This window comes from Sceloporus undulatus, chromosome 7, assembly GCF_019175285.1.
Source record: "Sceloporus undulatus isolate JIND9_A2432 ecotype Alabama chromosome 7, SceUnd_v1.1, whole genome shotgun sequence".
In the NCBI taxonomy this organism is placed as follows: domain Eukaryota; kingdom Metazoa; phylum Chordata; class Lepidosauria; order Squamata; family Phrynosomatidae; genus Sceloporus; species Sceloporus undulatus.
In genome coordinates this window covers 6,772,353-6,792,803 of record NC_056528.1, presented here as the reverse complement: position 1 = coordinate 6,792,803, position 20,451 = coordinate 6,772,353, and the positions used below count along the sequence as shown (strand labels likewise).

The 20,451-nt window shown below is 44.3% G+C and overlaps 2 protein-coding genes across 4 annotated transcripts in view; one reads left to right on the top strand and one right to left on the bottom strand.

Annotated features, from left to right (window-relative positions):
- The window catches only part of LOC121936471 (transcription factor HES-5-like), a 28,928-nt gene that overhangs the window by 7,065 nt on the left and 1,412 nt on the right, over window positions 1-20,451 (bottom strand). The window contains exons 1-3 of one of the 3 annotated variants that reach the window (XM_042478740.1): window positions 19,194-19,449; window positions 6,288-6,449; window positions 3,946-4,008 (exon numbers count right to left, since the gene is read on the bottom strand). Coding sequence is in view for 1 of the 3 variants with exons in the window: in XM_042478738.1 (XP_042334672.1) it covers window positions 15,088-15,553; window positions 19,194-19,318 (591 nt within the window). In the remaining 2 variants the exon portion in view is untranslated. Of the gene's footprint in view, window positions 1-3,945; window positions 4,009-6,287; window positions 6,450-14,015; window positions 15,554-19,193; window positions 19,450-20,451 lie in introns of those variants that run through there. The other 2 variants (XM_042478739.1, XM_042478738.1) reach the window with 2 other exon arrangements.
- On the top strand, window positions 13,087-15,897 carry LOC121936474 (transcription factor HES-5-like). The gene is made up of 3 exons (XM_042478742.1): window positions 13,087-13,215; window positions 13,651-13,831; window positions 14,763-15,897. The coding sequence occupies exons 1-3, from the start codon at window positions 13,147-13,149 to the stop codon at window positions 15,041-15,043; spliced, it is 531 nt and encodes a 176-aa protein (XP_042334676.1). The 5' UTR covers window positions 13,087-13,146; the 3' UTR covers window positions 15,044-15,897.

The following is a 20,451-nucleotide window of genomic DNA, read 5'->3' as shown; positions in this document are numbered from 1 at the left end:
AACTTATGGATGCTCAAATAATACAATGGAATATTATTATTACATTATCATCATCATTACTGGCCCTTGGTATCTGCCAGGGTTTGGTTCCAGGATCCCCCATGGATACTAAAATCCCATTGAATACAATGGAGTATTATTATTACATCATCATCATCACCATCATCACCATTGTCATGGGCCCTTGATATCTGCTAAGGTTTGGTTCCAGGACCTCCCATGGATATGAAAATATGTGGATGCTCCAGTCCCATTAAATACAATGGAGTATTATTATTATTATTATTATTATGGGCCCTTGGTATCCGCAAGGGTTTGCTTCCAGGATCCCCCATGGATACTAGAATCCATGGATGCTTAAATCCCATTAAATACAATGTATTATTATTATTATTATTATTATTAGCCCTTTGTATCTGCTAGAGTTTGATTCCAGGACCTCCCATTGATATCCAAAATCTATGGATGTTCAAGTCCCATTAAATACAATTAAATATTATTAGACTTGAGCATCTTTCCTCAGATGTATTTGTAACTGAGAGAGACCCAGGGTTTGGAAGTTACATAGTTATCGGTGACAATAAAATGGACAATGTAACACAACCTTTCCAACACAATGACCGTACAGTTCGCTAGGTCACACCGGTGTTGTGTATGTACTCAGGTGTGATGTGTATTGCCTTGAAAGGCATTCTTGCAAAAGGTTTGCCCCTGCAAAGTGTGCATTTCGGATGGGGCTGGGATGGCCCTTGCTGTTCCCCAGATGGCCTTCTGGGACGAGGGTTTTTCCCACTGAACACAATGCCAAGTCAAGGACCATTGCTAATGTGGGTTTTGTGCGTGTGTGTGTGAAGCGGCACACTTCCATTGTGGCGAGGATGAATGCCATTCAGGAAATGTGTGGGAAACACGGTGGATTTCAAACCTCTCCAGCCCAGAGAGGAATAAGCTCCTTAACCATGCGTTCAGGAGGCCTAGAGAAGTGGGAAAAGATTATTTTGCACGTTATGTAGCTACCGATAACAATAAAACGGGAGATGAACACTTCCCCCAGAGATATGAAGACACTAATAACAACACTGTTGCGGTGTGCCTTTAAGTCTTTTCCAACTTATGGCAACCCTAAGGGCTTTTATGGCGGGGCTGAGAGGGTGTGACTTGCCCAAATCTGGAACAGTCCAAAATCTAAAATCCATGCTATCCTCCTGATGTCTATGGAAACAGTCCCAAATCCCAACCCATCTCCAAGCTAAACTTATGATATCTATGGAAATAGTCCCAAATCCCAACCCATCTTCCAAACTAATCTTACGACGTCTGTGCAAATATTCCCAAACATCATGCACTTCTGCTCCTGCTAAGGGAGACGCAACCTTGGGAAGCGTTTTTTGTGCCAAGTGTAATGGTCATCCCGAATGCTCCCCTTTGCGACTGCGCTTCCCTTTTGATCTATGGCTCCGGCGTGGATGGCCTTTTCCTTGTCTTCATCTGGGCCCCATTTAATCTCAGGCCCCCTCCTTGGGCGCCTGTCAGCCCCAGGCAGATGTGGAGCTGAGACCCTGGGCTGTGAGTGTGGAGTCACTTTGAGTTTCCCACACTGCCTCCCTATTCAAGGCATTGAGGCCCTCGGAGAAAGGAAGTGTGCCAACCTACAAGCTGCATTAGCAATGCTGTTTGACTTTGCTTTGTGCCTCGGCTGGGGGGGGGGGGGGAGCATTGCTTTGGGCAGGCCATCTGCATCGCCTTGGCGGTTTGCAGTGGGGCAGGAGCCCATTGATCAAGAGCTGTCAAGTCAGGCTGAGACATTGGGGGGGGGGGGGCAATCCCTTTTTATCTCTGGAGGGCTTAACATCTGGCTGGGGCTGCGGGGAAAACTTGGGTTAGAGGAGAAAGCAAGACAAAAGTTAGACCAAGTGTAACTTTTCGGTTTCAGATTCCATGGAAGCAAAATCTGTGGATGCTCAAGTCCTATTATATCCAATGGCAGAGCAAAATGAAGTCCTTTATATAAAATGGTTAAAATCAACGTTTGGACCCAGATTTTGAAATGCAACCAAGCTTCCATAGGTTGTCACGAATGGCCACAAAAAATGTAGCCCTGTCTCTGGCGCTTGAACATGTCCGCAGATTGGTGTCTCTCCAAGATCTGTCTGTCCAGCTGTGCTTCGTGCCATTTTCAAAGACACACGTGTTTTGTTCTGGCCCAGTGATGGCGGATGGTTCATTGCAATGGTTCAATGCCTGAGAAAGTGGGATCCTGAGTATGCTCACATGCGCACAGGAACTCAGCCAGACACTAGCAAGATCCAGGAGGCAGGAGCATGGGGAAATGAAGTAGTAACTGGGCCAAAATTGGGCCAAAACTTACTAAATTAATTGCAATTGGGAAAAAAGTAAAGTACTACACAATTGAAATGCACAGATCTAGTATTGGGGACACCTGGCGTGACAACAGTACATGTTGAAAAGGATCTAGGAGTCCTAGAAGACCACAAATTGAACATGAGTCAACAGTGTGATGCAGCAGCTAAAAAAGCAAATGCGATTCTAGGCTGCATCAATAGAAGTATATTGATCATAGAATTATAGAATCACAGAGATGGAAGAAACCCCAAGGGCCATCCAATCCAACCCCATTCTGCCATGCAGGAACTCACAATCAAAGCATCCCCAACAGATGGTCATCCAGCCTCTGTTTAAAAACCTCCAAAGAAGGCAACTCCATCACTCTCCATGGAGCATCTTTCACTGTTGAACAACTCTTACTGTCCTGAAGTTCATCCCTTTTTTACTTTATTATTAATTATTATTATTTATTTTATTATTATTTTATGCGGGTTATTATTAAAACCTACATAAAATAGCATTTAAAATATCCTTTACATCATATTCCACATACAATACATAGCAAATCACATTAATTATTCCTTCTTAATTACCTTAGCTAAATCTTATTCATCTTACTATTTATACTCGACTATAAGTCAGCCTTATATAGAAGCTGAGGGCAAGTTTGGGGCCAAAATTATGGATTTTGATGTGACCTGTGGATAAGTCGAGGGAAAAACACAGGGGCATGTAATGAAAGATATAAAGGATGACGCCAAGGAAAACAATGCCAAAGAACATGCAACATTCCAGCAGGAATTACTATTTGTGTACATACTAAAGGCTGGATGGATGAGAGAGTACTCAATGCTTCCAGGGCAGATTAAACTCTTGCCTTTCACACTATCTATCTATATATATATATATATATATATATATACATTTTTTCTCTTTTTCATCATATCCTATTCATAATTCCACAACAGTATATACTATTAATTTAACATTAATTCACCCCCCCCAAAGTGGTCCTCATCCCATTGCTCTACCCGCCTTGATGTTCTTCCTAATGTTGAGCTCCTCCAGCGCAATTCTATGGTTAATGTCTGGCAGATGTGGACCGCAGAGTTGCACTGGAGGACCTAGAGATTCCTAGATAGAACACTCCACTAGTCACTTGTAGCTCCTCCAGCGCAAGTCTATGGTCAATGTCTGGCACATGGGAACTACAGAGTTGCGCTGGAGGACCTAGAGATTCTTAGAGAGAACACTCTGCTAGGCATTTGTTGCTCCTCCAGTGCAATTCGATGGTCAACGTCTGGCACATGTGAACCACAGAGTTGCAAAGGACCTAGAGATGCCTAGAGAAAACACTCCACTAGTCACTTGTAGCTCCTCCAGTGCAATTCTATGGCCAACGTCTGGCAGATGTTGACCACAGAGTTGCGCTGGAGGACCTAGAGATTCCTAGAGATGTGTTCTCTCAAGTAAAAACATAGTGTTTCTGTTATTTGCAGCTCTTCCACATTCATGGGGGTCCTGTGCCCCTAACCCCAGTGAATGCGGAGGGACAAGCGTATTTTAATATTGCAACCATTTAATTCTGTTTTAACGTACCGTTTTCCTACGTTTTGAATTGCACTGTCCTTTGAATCTTGTGAGCCGCCTTGGGTCCCGGTGCTGGGGAAACGGAGGGATACAAATAAATTATTAGCAATATTAATATTAATAATGGGATCTTGTTGCGTCCAAAGAAACGGTTAACGTGATGCACTGAGACCCTGCGGAATAATTCATGTGTAAGTGTAAATGTTGAGTCTTTTCAAACTCAAACTTTCCCTGGTAAGTTGCAAGGGAGTAGAGGCGCAACCCGGATGGGAAGAGTGGCGCTTCCGAAGTTTGCTGGGCGCTGGGGCAATGTATTCCTTTGAAAGATAATTGATTCTTACCATCAGGCACCAGCCTGCTATCCTGGAGGGTCAGCTCTTTCCCACATCCAAAGACATTATCCCACAGCCCGAGCCTTTTGTGCAACACACTCCGGGCATTCATGTGCAAAGCAGCCTTAATCCCTCGGGCTTTTCAGAGTCAATAAACCAGGAAATAATAAATCCCTCTTGTGCATCCAATAAAGGGAACTTATGGGAATTTCCACAAGGCAAAAGGGGGGGAAAGTGGGGTAGGGGGGAGTTGGGGGGCAATATGCATGAGGCTGGGGATGAACTGCTTCAAGGGAGGCATTTTATACAGAGGTTTTCCCGCCTTCACTGTTCCAAGGTTTTAATGTTAAGCCAGAAATGTGCAAGAGTGTCTCACCGCTGCCAAAAACTTATGTTCCTAGCAAAAAGTTAAGCATATCACATGTATGATTAAGAGTGCCTTCTCATTTTAGTTTACAAGGTAAGCATACCATAGTAGTTTGAGTCTCAGACTATGGGAGCCCAGATTTTGAATCCTTGCTCGGCCATGGAAAGTCATTGGGTGAACAATGACAAGACACACTCTCTCATAGTAGCTTCAGCCTCAGAGGAAGGTAATGGCAACCCTCCTCTGAACCAACCTTGCCAAGCAAAGCCCATGATAGGACCTTAGGGTCTCCATAAATTAGAAATGATTTGAATGCACATCACAAAAAAATTCACATGTTGATGTTGACAGATTGTTCACTGGGTGAACATGGGGGGTCATACTCTCTCAGACTCAGAGCCAGGCAATGGCAACTCCCCTCTAAGCCAACCTTGCCAAGAAAAGCTTATGACAGGACCTTAGGTGATTTGAAGGCATGCCACAACAAATTCACATGTTGATATTGACAGATTGCTCACAAATGGGTGAAAATGGGTGGATCACATTTTCTCAGGCTTAGAGGATGCTGTGGCAACCCTCCTCTGAACCAAACTTTCCAAGAAAAGTCCACGATAGACCTTACAGTTGGATTAGGTTTGAAGGCACACCGCAACAATTTCATGCGCTCATATCCGCAGATTGCTCAGAAATGGTACCACTGGGCACACATGGGTGCATCACACTCTCTCAGCCCCAGAGGAAGTCAATGGCAATCCCATCCCCCTGAACCAACCTTGTAAGAAAAGCCCATGATAGGATCTTAGAGTCATCATAAGTTGGAAATTCATGTGCTCATACCTATAGATTGCTCACAAATGGTACCACTGGGTGAGCATGGGTGCATCACACTCTCCCAGCCCCAGAGGAAGGCAATGGCAAACCTACCCTCTGAATCAACCTTGCCAAGCAAACCCTATGATAGGACCTTAGGGTCACCATCAATTAGATATGATATGAAGGCACACTGCAACAGTTTCATGGGCTCATACCCATAGATTGGGTGAACATGGGCGCATCACACTCTCTTGGGCTTAGAGGAAGGCATGACAACTGCCCTCTGAGCTAACCTTGCCAAGCAAAGCCTATGGATTGCCATAAATTGGATATGATTTGAAGGCACGCCACAACAAATTCACATGTTGATATTGACAGATTGCTCACAAATGGTACCACTGGGTGAATATGGGTGCGTCACGCTCTCTCAGCCCCAGAGGAAGGCAATGGCAAACCTCCCCTATGAACCAACCTTGCAAGAAAAGCCCATGATAAAACCTTAGAGCTGCCGTAAGTTGGAAATGATTTGAAGGCACACCAACAACAAATGCATGTGCTCATATTCACAGAATGGTTCCTTGTCATCAGAGAAGTGACAAATAGGGTAGCACTGCTCTCTGGGCACATTTTTATATAAGATTGGATGGAAGAACAGAAAGCATGCTCATCAGATCTGCAGGTGACACTAAAAGAAGGCTGGAGAGGAATGCCTTTGAAGACAAAAGCATGAGTCAATAAGACCTTCGTTGACCGAAGACCTAGACCAAAACTAACAAAAGTGAATTGCAACAGGGATTCCACCTCAACATGAGGAAGAACTCAATAGTAGAAGATGATACCTTGGAAGGTGGTAGAGTCTTCTTCTTTGGAAACACAGGCTGGGTTGTCATCTATTGGGGATGCATGGATGGTGTCTTCCTACATGGCAGAATGGAGTTGGGTAGGATAGCCCTGGGGGTCTCTTCCAACTCTTCGCTGATCCCAGGGATAAACGTGAAGTGCTACATTTGGAGAAAATCAAATGCAAAAATGTAATATGGGTGAGAGCAAAAATATGTGCAAAGGATCTAGGAGCTCTTAGTATGCTTTAAGCTCAAGACGAACCAACATTGTGATATATGAAGAACGAGAGGAGCCATCACAGTTGTAGGTTACTTCAACAGAACGATCGTGTTCAAATCTATTTTGGTTTTCATGACCGCCCTCACCTGGAATATTCTGCCCTATTCTGAATAGCCCAGTTCAAGAAGGACATTGATAAACTGAGACAGAAGAAGGCAACAAAGATTTGAAAGGATCCGGAAACCAAGACTTATGAGGAATAGTTTAGGGCAGTGATTCCCAAACTTTGGTCCTCCAGGTGTTTTGGACCTCAGCTTCCAGAGGTTTTAGCCACCTTGGCCAACAGTCAGGGATTCTGGGAGCTGAAGTCCAAAACATCTGGAGGATTAGGATATAGCAGTGATGGTGAACCTTTTAGAGGCCAAGTGCCCAAACTGCAACCCAAAACCTACTTATTTATTGCAAAGTGCCATATCCCTCTGGCTTTCTAGTAACAAACTCCGGAAAACTCTCTGCTGGGGTGATGGCACATGTGCCCACAGAGAGGGCTCTGAGTGCCACCTCTGGCATGCATGCCATAGGTTCGCCATCACTGGGATATAGCTTCTATGCAAATCTAGGTTAAAGCCGTTAGTAAACTTTTGTTTTAAAGTATCGTACATGCTGCATGTTTGTTGTTTTTGGAGTCAGTCTCAGTTCTTAGTAGTTAGACATTTCTGCTACTCTGCTAATTTAAAGCTAGACCTTAACAGGCTTGGCTTTGACCTCTTTTTTTTGGACGTTCAAATATTTTTGTTTCCTTACTAAGGTTTGAAGCCTTAGGAAACCCCAAATGTGTTTGTATTGGTAGATTTTTGTGGGTTTTTCGGACTATGTGGCCATGTTCAAGAAGAGTTTCTTCCTGACATTTTGCCAGCATCTGTGGCTGGCATCTTCAGAGAAGATCTTCAGAGAAGATGCCAGCCACAGATGCTGGCGAAACGTCAGGAATAAACTCTTCTAGAACATGGCCGCATAGTACGAAAACCCCACAAAAATCTATGCATGCCGGCCGTGAAAGCCTTCGACTTCACATTGTTTGTACTGGGTTTGCAAAATGAACGGAAATGATTTTTAAACACCTACGGAAGGTAGCAACCTGTTGCACGGAAATGCTTGAATCCAGGTAAGACTCCTTGCACTCTAAATGCAATCGTGCTAGTTGTCGGCAACTGGGTCGATACACTGAATTCGTACCCGAGTGGGAGCTTATAAAGGGGGATATTGCCTTACTCTCCCCGCATCCCATTACCCCCTCCTTGGATTTCTTTTTGGGGAACGAGAGTCCTTGAGAAAAACTCTTCCACGCCCCTTGGATTTCTTGCGTCCCCAACTGAAGGAACACGTGAGTTCACGGCGCATTCATCTCCCACAATGGAGTTATTAGCACCAGCCTGTGTGGGTTTGAGTTCCACTGAGTTTCCCACACTTTCCCTCCTTTCTGCCGGGACAATAGACGTGTGCCTTGCGACCACAGGCAACATTAGTTATGGTGTTTGAGCCTCAATGGGCAGCGGGAAGGGGGGGAAAACACTCAACTCCCAAAAGACCATCTGGTTAATAGTTACAATCGAGCAATGTGGGTCAGGAGCTGCCACCATGAAGGTGGGAGGAACACGCCCTTTGACACCACGGCGCCCCCTTTAACCAGCTTCGTATCGGTAATCCCTGTCAATCTCAAGCGTCCCGGTCCAAAGGTGACCCCTCTCCGATGCCATTCGATCATGTTGGATCTGTCCCAACACCAAGAACTGGCGTTACGGTTGGCACGATCCAACAAGTTGAGGGATCACTGCAAGCATAAAAGGGGATAGCAATGTAACGGAGTCCCTTCTAAGAGGAGCAGAATGCCAACATTTGCATAGAAATAAATATAACTGGCCCTCCTTATCCACTGTACTGTACATAGTCATGTATATAAGTCTGGAAAATTTGGTCAAAAAATTGACCCCCAAAACCTGAGTCGACTCCTGAGGGAACACCTCTCAAGGAATCTCTAGGTCCTCCAGGGCAACTCTGTGGTCAACATCTGCCAGACGTTGACCACAGAATTGCTCTGGAGAACCTACAAATGCCTAGAGAAGTGTTCTCTCTAGGACTCTCTTGGTCCCCCATCGTGATTTTGCCGAATGTTGTCCATAGAGTCATACCTAGAGAGAACATATTGAGATCCTTTGTTACATGCCCCTAAGATTTACCCCCAACCTATCCATGAGTCATATCAAAATCCATAATTTTGAATGCAAGGTTGCATTCTATCAACCCATTTATTCAAACTGTATGTCGAACATGGCAGGCTTTCTAAACAAGTCAATGAGAATTCTCAAGCATTCACCCTTAGATAATGAATACTTTCCAACTGGGAAAGGGCTTAGCCAAGGATGCCTTCTATCCCCTTATTTGTTCCACCTCTATGCAGGAAACATCATAAGAAAAGCAGGTTTAGACTCAGAAAAAGGAAGAGTGAAGAGATAGGAGGAAGGAACATCAACACTCTAAGGCAGTGATTCCCAACCTTAATCCTTCCAGGTGTTTTGGACGTCACCTCCCAGAATTCCAGACAATTGGCCAAGATGGCTGAGACTTCTGGGAGCTGAAGTCCAAAACACCTGGAAGACCAGAGTTTAGGAATCACTGCTCTAAGGTATCCAGATGACACCAAACTACCAGGAGAAAACCTTGCAGACTTGGAACAATGACTACAGAAGGACAAAGAAGAAAGTCTTTAAACAGAGGCTGGATGGTCATCTGTCAATGGGGATGCTTTGATTGAGAGTTCCCGCATGGCAGAATGGGGTTGGACTGGAAGGCCCTTGGGGTCTCTTCCAACTCTATGATTCTATGAAAGTGCAAAGGCAGGCTTAAAAGCTGAACATGAAGAAAACAATAATAATGACTCTGGAGGGACAACGGTAATTCAACCAAGACAAAGAGGAAATGGAAAGAGTTAAAGATTTCCCCTACCTTGGATCAAACATTGATCAGAATGGTGACTGCAGTCAAGAAATAAGAATAGGAATGGGAAGGGCAGCGATGGAAGAACTACATAAGATCCTGTACAAATGCCCAGTGACAGAATGGAGAACCAAGGCAATGAATCATAGAGTATGTTTAGCCTGGAGAAGAGAAGGTGAAGAGGTGATATGATAGCCCTGGTTAAATATTGAAAAGGAGGTCATATTGAAAATGGAGCAAGCTTGTTTTCTGCTGCTCCAGAGAATAGGACCCGGTGCAATGGATTCAAACTACAGGAAAAGAGATTCCAGCTCAACATTAGGAAGAACTTCCTGTAAGAGGTGTTTGATAGTGGAAGATGTTGTCTTCAAGGATGGTAGAGTCTCCTTCTTTGGAGGTCTTTAAACAGAGGCTGGATAGCCATTTGTTGAGAAGGCTTTGATAGCGTTTTCCTGCAGGGGTTGGACTGGATAGCCCTTGGCGTCTTTTCCAGCTCTAATTCTATGACTCCATGATGCTATGGACAACACATGTCAATAGTCCTAGGTTGGGATGAGCAAATCCGGACACCTATATGGACCGATCCTGGGGCCTTAGCATGGAGCAAAAAGATCTTGCTTGAAAACTCAGTGGCGCCAGCTGGCACACCCCATGGCCCCATGCACCCCTTATGTGCCATTGCCATCACATCTTCCCTGAAGCCTCCTATTGCAGCCTAAGACATCAGACGTGAGCACCTGGCCAGGTGGGTATGGCTATGCATCCCATTTTTGCCTTTATGGCCCGTGATGGGCACCTTCAGAGAAAACACAGCAATGGCTGTAGGTAAGGGGCATAGGACAGCAGTGACTCCATGGTATGAAGACAGGTAGGTATATAAACACTACCCATTGCCTCACCTGCCTGGAGACTGATCTGGGTCAGAACCAGGGGTAGGATACCACAAGCTTGGCCCATGGCACCCTACCCATCTGCTCAGATCCTTAGATTGCTATATGGTTGACAGAGGCTGCATCCGCACTGGCGAAATGATCCAGTTTGGCACCACTTTAACTGCCATGGCTCCATCCTACAGAATCCTGGGATCTGTAGTTTGTGGTGGCACCAGAGCAAAGCCATGGTAATTGAACTGGATTATTTCTGCAGTGAGATGCAGCCTGAGTAAATGATATATAGCCCTAAAGATAAAGGTTAAGCTCCTAAATCCAGGTCCCTTGCAGGCAGACTGTCATATTAGGGCAGGATTCCAAAATCTTTTCCGTCTTCTGCTTTATTTTCCCAGTCTGCGAGTTCTCAAGAAATTACGCCTCATCTTCTTCTCTTCTATGCCAAGTCAATTCCAATTTCTTAAGAACGATTTAAAAGGGTCGAATGTCAGTCCTTCCATAGCTGCCCACAATTATGCAATTCTCTTGGACATTGAGCAAATGGTGCTATGTCAGATTGCTTGGAAATGATTTGCTTTTCCTTTGAATCCGTCCCAGATTATCCCATGCGAGGATCAATTCTTCATTTCTTCTCTATGCTGACACAGCCGAATGTTATTCTGCGAAGTAACAAGTGGGTGACTCATTCCAGCTTTTATACTTCCATCCACTCCAGTTACTTGTTTAAAAGTGCTTTTCTCTTTCCCTTTCTCTCTTTTTTTGGGCATGCAGGTGCCAAAAAGTAAAAATACAGTTGGCTCAATTTATTTTGGGGGCTTTTCCTAAACATTGGCAAGAACTTCCTGACAGTAACAGCTGTTTGATCCTTCTTTGGAGGTCTTTAAACAGAGGCTGGATGGACATCTCTTTGGGGATGCTTTGACTGAGAGTTCTTGCATGGCAGAATGGGGTTGGGCTGGATGGCCCTTGGGGGTCTCTCCTAATATTAGGACTCCATGAATCATAGAATCCTAGAGTTGGAAGAGACCCCCAAGGGCCATCCAATCCAACCCCGTGCCATGCAGGAACTCAGAATCAAAGCAGCCTCAACAGATGGCCATCCAGACTCTGTTTACAGACCTCCAAAGAAGGTCTGTTTAAAGACCTTCACCGCTCTTCATGGCAGCATCTTCCATTTTCAAGCAGCTCTTATTGTCATGAAGTTGTTTCTACACTTGATTTTAGCCAAAGGGCTGAAAAGCAAGGAAGTTCTTTCTAATGTTTAGGTGGGATCTCTTTCCCCTTTAGTCTGAATCCACTGTTCCCTGGAGCAGCAGAAAACAAGCTTGCTCCATTTTCAATATGACCTCCTTTCCAATATTTAACCAGGGCTATCATATCACCTCTTCACCTTCTTTTCTCCAGGCTAAACATACTCTATGATTCATTACCTTGGCTCTCCGTTCTGCCAGTGGGCATTTGTGCACCGTCGCATCTGCCACCATAATGCATCACCTTGCACTGAGGCTAGAATGAGGTGACCAGCATTGGTCAAATGGTTGGACCTCTTGTTCTGATCTTACGAGTGAGCAACACATGCCATTGGTGGTGGGGATGCCTGATATTGGAATAGAGGACCCCAGATCATCCTGGAAGATCCAGAGCAAATAGGGCCTTATCCTGATATGTTTTAAGAGGGGTAGAGGCTGGAAGCTTGTTGGCCATTTGTTGGGAGTGCTTCAATTGTGTCTTCCTGCATGGCAGAATGGGAATGAACTGGATGGCCCTTGAAGTCTCTTCCAACTCTATGTTTCTATTAATCTTTTTCACCCAATTCCAAGGAGGCTGTTTCTGTGGGATCTGCAATGGGCTGGATGAGTGTGAATGAATAAACTGAGGCTTAATCCAGACATGACAAAGATGCTCCTTGTCTGTCAAAAGGTGATATAGGAACAGGGACTCAGTCTACGTCAAAGGGAGTTATGTTCCTGCTGAAGATGCAGGTTTGCAGTTTGCATGTATTCCTCGACTCAGCCTAAGCCTAGATCCTCACTTTTCAGTGGTGACCAGGTGATTCTATGATTCTATGGATCACATGCTCTCAGCCTCAGAGGAAGGCAATGGCCAACCTCCTCTGAACCAATCTTGCCAAGAAAACCCCAGGATAGGGTTGCCATAACTCAGAAATAACGTGGAGGCATACAACACACACATACCCTGGTTCTGGAACCAGAATCAGGGTTTGGGCCATGCATCGTCCATTTTCCCAACCTGGAGGACAGTGGAAGCTGGTGTATTTGGCTCATGCGCACAGGTCCTATGTTCACATTTTTCTGGCACTGTGATGATACATATTCCTTTTTTGTTTCCCCTTGCAATTTCTCTCTCTTCCTTCCCTCCTTTCTAGCGCGGCTGCAAGTGGTACGGCGCTGTGACGCTGGGCTGCAACCGATACCAGACCAGCCAGCTGGGGGGCCAAGCTCTTTCCCAGATTTCTGTGTCACTTTGGCATGCAGCTTTGCGTCCTCCACCAGTTGGTTCGGGCAGAAGGTTATTCTCTCTGGGGCATTGACAGTCAATGTAGCATGCCCTAAAAAGGGGGCTCCTCTATTATCTCCCCGCGTGCCTGGATTGGCTGGAAGACTGTGGGAAAGCGCAAGGTCCACGACTCACATAACTCCTCAGCCAGCCGCAGATATAAATAGAGATGCTCAGAAAGCTTTAAGGAGCATAAGGTTGCATTTGGGTCAGGAGGAGCAACTGATACGCAGCGAGCATGGCTCCGAGCAACAGCTGTGCGCTCCACAAGGAAGCAGAGAGACTGCCAGGAAAGGAAAAGAATAAGGTAAGCGATCGGTTCCTGCAAACCAGTTTTCATAGACTCAAACCAGAACGCGATAACCTGGGTGTATGAATGCCTTCAACAGTTCAGATGTCTACTGCAATTCAGATGTTTGGGTCTAATGCACCCTAAAGCTGTAAATTATGCAGTTGTTAAAGAAGGTAGAGTTTGTGTTGCTGCAGGAAAGAAATTCAGACAGAATTCCTGCATGGCAGGGAGTTGTATTGGATGGCCCTTGGGCCCTTCCAAATCTATGATTCTACCAAAGTCAAATTTGATATGAATTTTGTACAGTTTGGTTCATATCAAATTTGACATGAATTTGTAAAGTGTGATCTGGAGCAAATTCGATGTGGACTTTGCAAAGTTGGATTTGGATCACATTTGATATGGATTCTGTAGAGTTATAAGGCCTTCTCCTTCTTTCTCGTTTGACAGCTGAGGAAGCCGGTGGTGGAGAAAATGCGCCGCGACCGGATTAACAACAGCATCGAGCAGCTGAAGGTCCTGCTGGAGAGAGAGTTCCAAAGGCATCAACCCAACTCAAAGCTGGAGAAAGCGGACATCTTGGAAGTGGCTGTCAGCTACCTTCAGCAGCAGCAACAAATACAGAGGCATGGTGAGTACAGAACTGGAATTTGCACCTTCTGGGGATTCTGTGTTGTCCTCAGGATGCATCAATAGTGGTCAGGGCGATAGGATGCATAGTCCTATCAAACACCCCAAGGAGACCAGATTGATTCTGCTTGCTGTAGAACAAGCTATTCAAACTATTAATATGCAAGATACAAGATAAAAAGGGGAAAGGTTCATCACTGATTTATTGTTCTCCTAAAAAAAACATGGACGGAGTAGCTATGATAGCCATACAGCAAATTACAATATCATCCCAAACCCACAACACATAATACATTTATCAAGCCAACAAAAATGCACATTATACACCTTGCAAGCTTTCAAAGCTCCACTGGCTTGATGCCCGACGAAGAAGCCAGCAGAGCTGCAAAATGTTGGTTGGCCTGATAAAGGCATTGCTGTTTTGTGGATTTTGGATAGTGTTGTACTTTGTTATTGTTTTCCCAGTTAGGTCTCCCATAGGTCAAACACCAGCTTGCAGGCATTAATACTTAAGCTTTATGCTTTTCCAAAAGAGATGTGGGACAGTGGAGGATTCATGTTTCCTTAATTATAATATTAATATTAATATTTTTTCAGGTAGATCAGCAGACTTATAGCAGAACCTAGTTTGCTCTGGTTAACAAAAAGCTCCTTACTAGGAGGGAAGTCTTCAAAGATTAGAGAAGATACATTATCATCATCATGAACACTACTACTATTATTATTATATTTTCCCCCAAAATTGGGACTCAAAATGGCTACTTGAATATTTGAAACTCAATAGGTGATGGCTTCGCTCTCTCAACAGAGCCTACTTTACAGGGTTGTTATGCAGACACAGCTGGGCTTAGGAAAACCATACTGCATGACTGTATTCATCCTTTCAAAAGAATTCAGCATTAATATATCTTCTCATCTCTTTTTTCCGGAAGCATGTGGCCAAAAGAATCCAGAATTCGATTTCAACACCGGCTACCTGCGTTGCTTGAGAGAAGCGATGCATTTCCTCTCCTTATGCGAACCCAAGAAGGAAACCCAAGCCCAGCTGCTCAGGCATTTCTGCAAAGTCCGTGTGTCCGCAGAGGGTGCCAATCCAAGCGCGGCCATCATGCGCTGCCTGCCACCGTCTCCATCTGCTTGCCCTCCGTCCAAACCAAAGCCAGCAAGCAAAAACCCATCCAATATGACTGCGGCCATTTGGAGACCATGGTAGAGGCATGGCTGCATCTTCCAAGTCATGCTTTCCAAAAATCCAAGTCAATGAACAAATCCAGGGCCATCTTTGCTATCGTAGTCCCTCTTTGAAAAGCAGGAAACCTTGGGTTTCCTTGCAAGGAGGTGATGGTGCTTTTCTGTAGCAAGAAATATTCGAGGTTGTAAAGTCAATTTTCCTTCATAGTGAAGGGTTTTAGTGCCTGCATCTTGCAGGAGGTTGTCCGCTCGCATGAGTTGCTTTGACAGCGTCTTCTCCTTCGCAAGGCAAAAAAGGCAAAACAGAACAAAACCCAGTTGGTTTTGCTGCAAAGATCCATTTGCAAAGACTTGAGCAGCATCTGTGAAAAGGCTGAAGGAACTGGACTCTGTTTGTGATGTCTCTCGGAGAGAAAAAATGTAGTTTGGATCAAAGTATTTATCTATGGGCTTCCGCTGTGCAGTCCCTTTGCGGACAGATATTTGGGAAGGGGCCCAGACAAAACCTCCGTGGTATCCAGTAGAAAATAGCCTTTAGAGAGAAAATAAGGAAAATGTGATCCCACAAGTGTTAGGATCTTGTGCCATCCCCTTTTCGTTTTTACTCTTTTGAGAGTCCCTTTCCAAAGTTAGTACAGTACTGTCTTGTTTAAAGAGAGGTTCTGCTTGATCTGTGTGCGCTTCTCTCGTTTTTGAGAGAGAACTGGGTGCCTTTTGTAAAGGAAAACTTGTATGTTTAATGGGGAAGAAACAACATGTGTTATAATTGTTCGATTTGAATGGTATGAAATGCTTTTATAAAGTGGTGCCTTTATCATGTGGTATTGAATGTGATCTGACGGCTATCGTAATAAAGAAAGGAAGAAATAAGCTTCATCTCTGTGTGTCCATGAATGGGTCCTTCCTTGCAGATGTAGTTAGTAGTGCGTTGTCAAGGCCTGACTTCAGCTCTCAGCTGTGTCACGAACCTAAAAGGGCACACTAAAGCACTACAGCACACTTTCACATGGGACTGATACAGTAGTTTAATTTTTGGAAACATGAAATGCTTTTGGGTTGACAACTGAACAGGAGCCAATAGTGTGATGCAGCCGCTAAGATGCCACTATGATCCTAGGCTGCATTAATAGAATAGTGTCTAGATCGAGGGAAGTAAGAGCATGACTCTATTCTCATGTTGCATCACCAATGCGATTCTAGGTGGCATCAATAGAATTATAATGTCTAGATGTGTATAATGAATAATAAGCCTTGTTGATTTTCTACAGATGCAACCATCTAAAGGGTATACTGCTTGAAAAGAAAATCCTCATGTATGTGATAAAATGAGGTGTTTGAACAAACCATCTCTCAGGCTTGGTTGCTCTCAGTCTGGGAAGTGGGTAGGTTACTTGCCTTAGGTGGGGTTGTATTCTCTCTGAAGACGCAAGTGAGTAGTCTGGGAGTACAGACATACATGCACAGATATAGGATGGGAGACACCTGGCTGAATCAGACTACATGGGAAACGGATATGGGAGTCCAAGTAGACCACAGGTTGAACATGAGTCAACAGTGCGATGCGGCAGCTAACAAGGCCAATGCAATTCTAGGCTGCATCAATAGAAGTATAGTGTCTAGATCAAGGGAAGTAACAGTGCCACTGTATTCTGCTTTGGTCAGGCCCCACCTGGAATATTGTGTCCAGTTCTGGGCACCACAATTCAAAAGGTATGTTGAGAAGCTGGAACACGTCCAAAGGAAGGCAACTAAAATGGCGAAGGGTCTGGAAAGCATCAAACCCTATGAGGAGAGGGTTAGGGAGATGGGTATGTTTAAGTTGGAGAAGAGAAGGTTAAAAAGGGGACATGATAACCATGTTTAAATATTTGAAGGGATGTCATATTGAGGATGGAGCATGCTTACCTTCGGCTGCTCCGGAGAATAGGACACAGAACAATGGGTGCAAGCTATAAGAAAAGAGATTCCACCTCTACGTTAGGAGGCATCTGGGCATGTTTAGCCTGGAGAAGAGATGGTTAAGAGGTGATATGATAGCCCTGTTTAAGTATTTGAAGGGGTGTCATATTGAGGATGGAGCAAGCTTGTTTTCTGCTGCTCTAGAGAACAAGACCTAGAACAATGGGTACAAACTAGAGGAAAAGAGATCCATCTCAACATTAGGAGGAACTTCCTGACAGTAAGAGCTGTTAGACAATGGAAGAAGCTCCCTTGGAGTGTAGTGGCGTCTCCTTCCTTGGAGGCCTTTAAACTGAGGTGGGATGGTCATTTGCCGGGGGGTGCTTTGACTGTGAGTTCCTGCATGGCAAAATTGGGTTGGACTGGATGGCCCTCGTAGTCTCTTCATACTCTTAAAATTCTATTACTCCTATAATTCTATGACTTGTTAGAGACATATACATGGCACAGAAATGGACTCCCAGTAATGACTGAATTGACCAGAAGAAAAGTTACCAATCATTCTGGTGGGGCATTTTATCCAAACATCTGGGGTCATGGTAATTAACTATTCAACACTGACAACATTACACTACATAGTTATAGCACTATTTTCCCACTTTGACTGCTGTGTCTGCCTCCTGGAATTTGAAGTTTGGGGAAGCGGCATTGGGAATCCTCAGCCAGAACGCTCTTTGGCCGCACTAAACTACAAAGCCCAGGATCCCATCTTTTTTCTCACCCTTTTTCCCTCCCAGTAAGCTTCCAAGAAAGAGCTTCCAGAGACTGGGTGTTTTAATAGTGAACCGCATCCAGAGCATTTGTTGTTGCTGCATGCCTTCAGGTCATTTCTGACTTATGGCAACCCTATACTGGGGTATCCTTGGCAAGATTTGCTCAGAGGAGGTTTGCCATTGCCATCCTTTGAGGCTGAGAGAGTGTGACGTGCCCAAGGTTACACAGTGGGTTTCATTATTTACAGTACAAATAAATCAAATTCAGATGGAAGGGTGGGAAAAGTTATTTATGCAAACCAAACCAAAACATTTATCCCCCCGCAATTCTTCCCCTCTCCCCCAGCTATGCATATTGATTTCCTAAAGATCTCTAATCCGGTTGGCATAATTGTTTTAATCTTGCTTTTTAAGCATGCTTCCCTCGTTAAAGTTAAAACGTGGGCTAAAATTAGGAAAGGAACTCGATATCAAACCTGCGCCTTTGCAGACGACATTGTCATTTCATTGCAAGAGCCACTAAACGGTGTCGAAGCATCGAAGGGAATTTTGCGGCAAGAATAACGGCAGCACGATTTTGGATAGATGGCTGGTTAATGAAACTATTGGATATGCAAGAGATGGACAGATTGACCTAGTGGTTAAATCATAAGGAAGAAGAAGAGGCATCTGGTTTGAAATTTAACATGGAAAAAAGTAAGTACCAAAGACTTGGATAGCCAAAGCATGCTTCCATAGACTGCAGAGATACAGAAGGCTTAAAAGTAGATTAACAATCAACATTAAAAAGGAACGATTATTGATTTCTGCCCCTTCCTTAAATATTCAATGGCGCTTAAACTGAACTGGATGGCAACAGAGAACATAAGATCCCCAGAGGATTGAAAGGATTTGGGTTAATGCTGATGGATGGATGCGATCCATGGGAAAGCAAAGGGCTCCAGATGGTCTATCCGAAACAGGAATGGCGGGGAATCGGGACGGGGGAATTGGTCTGTTAATGGGCACCGTCGCTGGCACACTTCTTTTGTTCGCCCGGTGAATGGCATCAATGGGCAGGAAAGTGTGGGAAACGCCAAGGAAGCCCCGTCCCAAATCCGGAGGTTAATAGGGACAACTGTTAGAGGAGTCTCCTTGGGTTTGCCAAACAGGGATGGCATGAAAGCCGGGAGGGAACAAACTGGGATGGGACGAAACGGGTTGGAACGTGGGTTTGCTAATCATAAACAAATGGATTCCAAGAATGTTGGGGCAGGCAGCATTTCAGAACTGAAAACCTTAATAATAATAATGATAATTATTATTATTATTTACAGCATTTATATCTGTGCAACACAACTGGGGTGGCTTAGACATTAAAACAATACAGTCCCATCCCAGTATCCTACCCCCTTTAAAATACAATTAAACAGTTCCTGTTTCTGCACTTTCCATTTGTAGAAGCGATAGTGAACACGCATGAAAGTCAAATTTCAAAGTGGCCAGACAAGCCAAACTTACCCGTCGGCTGCAAAAATGTGATGAACGCAGGAAGCCACAAACTTTCCACGCAATCCGCGCAAGGCTGAATAAGTTGGCAGTCCAGAGGGTGAGGCAGCCTGGGAAATGGCAAGGATGTTGACTTCCTAGTATAAAGAGAAAGCAAATGTTATCAGTCGAAAAATCATAGAATCATAGCTTTGGAAGAGACCCCAAGGGCCATCCAGTCCAATCCATTCTGCCATGCAGGAACTCACAATCAAAGCATCCCCATTGACAGATGGCCATCCAGCCTCTGCTTAAAGACCTCTAAAGAAGGAGACTCCACTACACTCCGAACATCTCTTACTGTCAGGAAGTTCCTCCTAATGTTGAGGTGGAATGTGTCCTATTCTCTGGAGCAGCAGAAAACAAGCTTGCTCCCTCCTCAATATGGCATCCCTTCAAGTATTTAAACAGGGCTCTCATATCACCTCTTAACCTTCTCTTCTCCAGGCTAAACATCCCCAGCTCCCTTTCTTCATAAGGCATGGTTTCCAGACCCCTCACCATTTTGGTTACCCTCCTTTGCAAATGCTCCAGTTTCTCCACATCCTTTTTGAACTGTTTTGCCCAGAACTGGACACAATATTATTCCAGGTGGGGCCTGACCAAAGCAGAATAAAGTGGCACTATGACTTCCCTTGATCTAGACACTAGACTTCTATTGATGCAGCCTAGAATCACATTGGCCTTGTTAGCTGCCATAATTTTTTAAATGATATAAAGCCATTTCAAACTTAGAATGCACACACACATATATATACACACAGTTGGCCCTCCTTATACACGGATTTTTTTATACATGGATTTTTTATACACGGATTCAAACATCCATGGTTTGAAAATGTCCCAAAAAAGTATAAATCTCAAATGTCAAACCTTGATTTCCCATTTTTAATAAGAGACACCATTTTGCGGTGTCATTATATGTAATGGGACTTGAGCATCCATGGATTTTGTTATCCACAGGGGATTTTGGAACCAAACCCCAGCGTATAGCAAGGGTCCACTGTGTGTGTATATATATATATATATATATATATATATATATAAAAACACACTCATAATTGTGTAATTGTGTCATAATAATACACACCCATATATTCCAGTTCATATTCAGGTTCCTGCCTTCAAATTGTAGTGTGCTGCCATCTTCTGGGAAGGGACTGAGCTCCATCAGCAAAGGTCCACGTTCCTATTCAGGTTCATACAGAACCTAAATATATGAATATATATA

Coding starts and splice junctions, on each gene's coding strand:
- LOC121936474 (XM_042478742.1), top strand. CDS start 13,147: ATGGCTCCGAGCAACAGCTGTGCGCTCCACAAGGAAGCAGAGAGACTG. Junction 13,216..13,650: donor CAGGAAAGGAAAAGAATAAG/GTAAGCGATCGG, acceptor CTCGTTTGACAG/CTGAGGAAGCCGGTGGTGGA. Junction 13,832..14,762: donor GCAACAAATACAGAGGCATG/GTGAGTACAGAA, acceptor TTTTTCCGGAAG/CATGTGGCCAAAAGAATCCA.